The sequence below is a fragment of the Ichthyophthirius multifiliis genome, assembly GCF_000220395.1.
Source record: "Ichthyophthirius multifiliis unplaced genomic scaffold scaff_1120509251368, whole genome shotgun sequence".
In the NCBI taxonomy this organism is placed as follows: Eukaryota; Ciliophora; class Oligohymenophorea; order Hymenostomatida; genus Ichthyophthirius; species Ichthyophthirius multifiliis.
In genome coordinates, this window is record NW_004085941.1 from 113979 (window position 1) to 119964 (window position 5986).

At 16.3% G+C, this 5986-nt stretch overlaps 2 protein-coding genes across 2 annotated transcripts, besides 9 other annotated features; one reads left to right on the top strand and one right to left on the bottom strand. All coding sequences in view use genetic code 6, as the record gives it.

Moving 5' to 3' along the window:
• The first annotated feature begins 108 nt into the window (after positions 1 to 108).
• Positions 109 to 146: a microsatellite.
• An 88-nt stretch (positions 147 to 234) lies between these two features.
• Positions 235 to 324: a microsatellite.
• Positions 325 to 388: 64 nt separating this feature from the next.
• Positions 389 to 434: a microsatellite.
• Positions 435 to 440: 6 nt separating this feature from the next.
• On the top strand, positions 441 to 956 carry IMG5_190380 (hypothetical protein; the record flags this gene model as incomplete). Its single annotated transcript, XM_004025146.1, has 1 exon — positions 441 to 956. The coding sequence occupies one exon, from the start codon at positions 441 to 443 to the stop codon at positions 843 to 845; it is 405 nt and encodes a 134-aa protein (XP_004025195.1). The 3' UTR covers positions 846 to 956.
• Positions 957 to 2797: 1841 nt separating this feature from the next.
• Positions 2798 to 2840: a microsatellite.
• A 1763-nt stretch (positions 2841 to 4603) lies between these two features.
• On the bottom strand, positions 4604 to 5363 carry IMG5_190390 (ras oncogene family protein, putative; the record flags this gene model as incomplete). The annotated part of the gene is made up of 3 exons (XM_004025147.1): positions 4604 to 4961; positions 5029 to 5206; positions 5249 to 5363. The coding sequence occupies 3 exons, from the start codon at positions 5361 to 5363 to the stop codon at positions 4604 to 4606; spliced, it is 651 nt and encodes a 216-aa protein (XP_004025196.1).
• Positions 4964 to 5014: a microsatellite.
• Positions 5364 to 5387: 24 nt separating the features above from the next.
• Positions 5388 to 5451: a microsatellite.
• Positions 5394 to 5452: a microsatellite.
• Positions 5404 to 5468: a microsatellite.
• Positions 5415 to 5468: a microsatellite.
• Positions 5469 to 5986: the final 518 nt, after the last annotated feature.

Consider the following 5986-nt stretch of genomic DNA (forward strand, 5'->3'; position numbering starts at 1 on the left):
TATTCCCTCTTTTACGTATATAATATATTACTAATCCTTTTTTAGTCGATCTTTTGTATCAATAAGTCAATCTATTTATTTTCTTTTAAAAAATAAGATAATTAAATCTTAAAAAAATTCAATTTTTAAAATAATCTAATTTTTAATTGGTTATTTTATTTTAAATTAGGATAAATGTATTTCCTTTTTTATTTTATTATATAACATTAAAAAATGCAAAAGAAAAATTACATAATATATATATATATATATATATATATATATATATATATATATATATATATATATATATCTATATATATATATACAAATATATATATATATTAAAAATAAGGGCCTAAAAACATTATATATATAAAAAAAATTAAACAGGAATATAATAAATATTTAAAAAATAAAAATAAAAAAAAAACTAAAAAAAAAAACAAAAAAAATATCAAATGAGCACAGCCGGAAAAGGAGGAAAAGCTAAAGGAAAAACCGCTTCATCTAAATAAGTATCTAGATCCAACAGAGCTGGTTTATAATTCCCAGTAGGAAGAATTTCTAGATTTTTAAGATAAGGAAGATACGCATAAAGAGTCGGATCAGGAGCCCCTGTTTACATGGCTGCTGTATTAGAATATTTAGCTGCTGAAGTATTAGAATTAGCTGGAAACGCTGCCAAAGATAATAAAAAGACCAGAATAGTCCCAAGACATATTCTCTTAGCTATTAGAAATGATGAAGAATTGAATAAATTAATGTCCAATACTACTATTGCTGATGGTGGTGTTTTACCCAACATTAACCCCATGTTATTACCATCAAAGACCAAAAAGTCTACTGAACCAGAAGCCTAATGATTTAAATTAAAAAATAGCTATTTTTATTATTTTATTTTATATATTTATTAATGTATTTTCTGTCTGTAGAGTTTTTTTTTTTAAATTATAATTTTTTTCAAAATTCTTTACATTTACTGTATATAAAAAAAGAGTATAATTTAATATAAAATCATAAATTAAATTATTTTTTTAAAAATCGGGATTTATATATTAGATTTTGTTTAAATTATTTTAGTAAATTTTTTAAAAACTTATAGAAATAACTAAAACATATTACATTGTAAAAAATAAATGTAAATGTTAAAAATACATAGATTTGTTTTTTTTTAACAAAACTATTGATATATCAATTTAATTCATATAAAATAATATTGATAAAGAGCAATAGTCATTATTATATTATTTTTTTATATTAATATAAATTACTATTTTATTTTTAAAAAATAAATAAATATAAATTTTTATTATTACTTATAAATAACATAAAAATATGGAAGACAAATTAATTACAAAAATCGATTGATTTGTAAGTTAAATTTTATCTAAAAAAGATAATTTAATCTTATCTTTTAATATTTAAAAGAGTTTGGTAATTTTGGAAATATATAAATAGTATTTGTTAGTTTTTTTATATAAATACTTGAACTATATATAATACTTTTTACAAATTTGACCTAAATTTTTATGCTAAAACAGTATTTAATTTTCTGAAAATACGGGAAAATATTAAAACTGGTAAGTATTTTCAGATTAAAAAATGACATTTGCAATAAAATTTGACATATATTGTGAAAATAAAAATATTAGAGAAATATATGGCTTTTTGTTTTTAGAGACTATGTTCGAGAATTTTTTTATTAATTTTTAAGATGTGTTTTGTTTTCCATTCTTATCATATTATTATAAATAATTTTATTACTGGATTCTTTATATGACCTGAATAAAATATTTAATAGAATAGGTATTTTTTATAAAATAAAAACATTTTAATATTTTTTTTAAAAAGAAAAATTAAATGAATGCTATTTTCTTTAATATAATGGATAGGAAATAAGTGAATTATTAGCAATTCATATAGTATATTATTTTAATTATTATAAGTAAATATATTTGTATTTTATTTCAATCTCTTTCTTATTAATAAATTTGGGGTTATTATTTGTAGTAGAACCACCATTATTTTATTTTGATACTGGGAAAGAAAATAAGCAACCATAAATTTGTTAAAAATAAAAAAGACAAAATTATAAAAAAATGAATGTGAAGTATTATTAAATTCAAAAAATTATAGGTTAAAATTTGCTATAAATAATTTAATCTATTTTATTAAAAAAAATATGCAATAAGTTCTTGTTTAGTAATACTTTATGTTTAATTATATTATTTTTGGTGTCAATGAAGTTTATCAATAATTTGCTTCGATATGTGTTTGAATTAATTAATTTTTTGACTTTGTTAATTAATGACACTTATTATATGTAGTTTTTGTATTTTTCAAATGAAAGAAAGCATTATTAAAGTATTATTTTTATCAATATAATTTTTCTATTTATATGCTTGATTTTAAAGCTTTCAATTTATTTTTTTCTGAACATAAATTCATTAAATGTATATTTCTGCTTCTATATTGGTTGAATTAATAATTATTTATAGATTGGGAAATTCGGGATGTGTTTTAGTCCTTTATATTATTGATTTAGCTCATAAATTTGGAATCAATGAAATAATTTTAATTGATGTTTTTGGATTTTTGATATGCCCTTTTAGTTTCTAATTGAATGTGAATAAATAAAAGTTTTTTTTATTATATTTTAATTTTATAAATAATGTATTTATATATATTTGCTTATTTTATTTTTTTTACAAAATATTTTATATTTTTCATATGGGTTATTATTATCTTGAATTTTATAGATATTAAGGTGTATTTTAACTTACTATATTGGATTATTCTTAATTTCCTTAAACTAATTTTTATCTTTCATCTTCTTATTTTTATTCTTCTTCTTCTTAATCTCTTATTAAGTTTTAGAATTGTTATTCTTTCTTTTACAAATTTAAAGAATTACTTAAAAATTTTCCTTTGAAATTTGAAGTTGCCTTTCTAGCTTCATGATTTGAAAAAACAGATAAATTAAATTTCCATAAAATTGCTAATAAAAAAGACATTACCATTAATGATAAAATTGCCATTCTATAACGAAATTAGTCATCAAATCCTGGAGAAAAACTAGCCGAAATTTTATTATCACTTTCTTTTGGAATCACTAATACTATTATTAATATTATTATTGGTATAAAACTTCCACCTACTGACACTAATCTTTTGTTTTGTTTTGTTTTATTTATTTATTTTTAATTTTATTTTACATTTATTATGTTGTGCCACGACTTAATACACATATTAAAAATGATAATCCTATACCTATTATTATTGATATTACTCCACTACCTATTTATGAATTATTTTGTAAATCTAAAGTAGTTTTGGATGATTTTGTATCTTGAGTATTTAATAATTAAAAAAGAATTGATATTAATAGTAATATTAATAGATTAGTTTTCATTTTTTATGTTTTATTTTTTAGAACAAAATAAAATATGTTTAAAAAAATTTAAATTTTTAGAAAGATAAATATATATTTATATATTTTGTTATTAATAATAATATTTTAAAACTTATATTTATTAAAATAGATAGTATTTTTATAATTTAAAAAAAAAAGTATTTACTTTAAAATTAAACTTTTTATTAAAAAACAATTTGAATATTTTTATATTTTAAATATCTAATTTATTTTCCTAAAGACTTATATTATTATTATAAAAATAATATTTCTGCAATAATATTAAGAATTTAATAAAAAATTAAAATTAAATATTCAAAATAATTTAAAGAAATTATATATATAATTATGCATTAAATTATAAACTATTTATTAGCAATATGTTGATATAATAATAAGAAATGGTATTTATAAAATAAAAAAGTACTTTTTAAATATAAAATTAAAAAAATAAGAAATACATTTTAATATTTAATATAAAATAAAAATTTTGAGTTAATTAATTAAAGTAAATATTAATATGTTGTTTTGAAGTTTTATTATAAATCTTTAAATACTATATTTCACAAAATAATATTAATTAACATAATATATATTTTGATAATTTACTTCCGAATCTCTTATTGGATAAATTAAATTCAATAAATAAAAAATATTAAGACTTTTAATACTTAGGATGGTATTTATTTTATTATTAGGAAATTTTTATTCAATATAATTAAGCTTAATAATAAAAAGTTAATATTTAGTAATTTTAAATCAAAATATCCTTAAAAATTTGGCAAAAATAATAATTTAATTGAATTAAAATATAAAAATGAAATAAAAAAATAAAGAACCCCCCCACCCTAATCAATTTTTTTCCTCCTTTTTTATTGACTGAATTTTTTGAAAATAAACAAGCCATAAAATAAAAAAATTCAATTTTAGAAGAATATTTATTATCAAAGAAAATATATAAAGTTTAAAAACCTTAAAACTATTTAATAATATGTATGTTTGAGTATTACTAATTAAATATATAGTATATATTAAAATATATTTTTTAATTACAAATGCATGCTTTTTGTATTATAAAAAAAATGCTGAAAAATTTATATTTATTTTATATAAATAACATATTGTTTAACATTAAATTTATATAATTTATTTATTTTATTTTTTAAATTTTTATAAAAAAATTCTAAATTAATTATGATCTTTATTTTCTCAACATTAACAATACTAACCATTTACATTTTAATTTTATTATTAAGAGGCTTTTGTGTTTATATTAAATTCTAATTTTGGCTTTAATTCATTATTGTCAATAATTCCTTTTTCAACCATATCCATTATTTATTTAGTTACTTATACAAAACCTTATTCTACATTGTCACCTGTATTGGCTGATGTTTCATAAAATAAAACATTATTTTCATCGCAAAATCTCTTCGCTTCTTAATATGTAACTTATCTTTCTTCTAATAAATCGCATTTGTTTCCAAAAACAGCTATTTAAATGTCATTTCTTGCTAAATCTCTAGCATCTTAAATCCATTATTTAACACTGTGAAATGTATCGATTCTTATATATATATATATATATATATATATATATATATATATATATATATATATTTAATTAAATTTACCTTGTCATATCATATACTATTATTGCTCCCAATGCTCCTCTATAATATGTACGTGCAACAGATTTAAATCTTTCTTAACCTGCAGTATCCCATATTTATAGCTTTATATTTTTGTTTTATAAACTTAATATTTTAGAACCAAATTCAACTCCTATTGTATATGTTGAATTTTTTTTGACTTTATTTTAAAATAAATGATTATAAATATTATTTTTTTTACATTCTCCCTCTATAAAATGATGTAAAATACATGTTTTTCCACAGCTTGTGTTTCCTATTATTATAAATTTATATAAGGTATCGTATTATTAAGATTGCTTTTATATTTTTTCCATTTTTTATTTTAAATAAATAAATCCTTTTTTTATAATAATATTTTTATTTAAAAAAATTTTAATTATTAAAATTTTTTATTATATAAAAAAATGTAATTATATAAATTTATATTTTGTTTGATTTTTTTTTTTAATTGAAAAGCAAAATAGTTAAAAACGGTTTTTATATTATTTGATAAAAATATATATTATATTATATTACTTATAAATTTTTATTTTTAATAATTAAAATTTTTTAAATTTATAAAAATTATTATTTTATACATAGAATGCTTTATTTATATAAATAAATTATAATCTAGATTTTTTAAAAGTTTATTTTAATTTAAAAATATTTAATTATTTATAAACTAATGTCTGCAAATTTAAAAAATAATTATTTTAAAATACAAAAAAAAATTATAATTTATGAAATAAAAATGTTATATTTAAAATTATTCTAATAAATTAAAATATTTTATATTTATATAAAACTATATTAAAATTATTTAATTATATATTATGGATTAAATTTCATTTTTTTATTTATAATAAGTTACTTAATTATTTTTAAAAAAAATAAAAATACTATTATTATTATTATGATATTTTTTTTTAGGATTCTAATTAAATTTTTTATTATT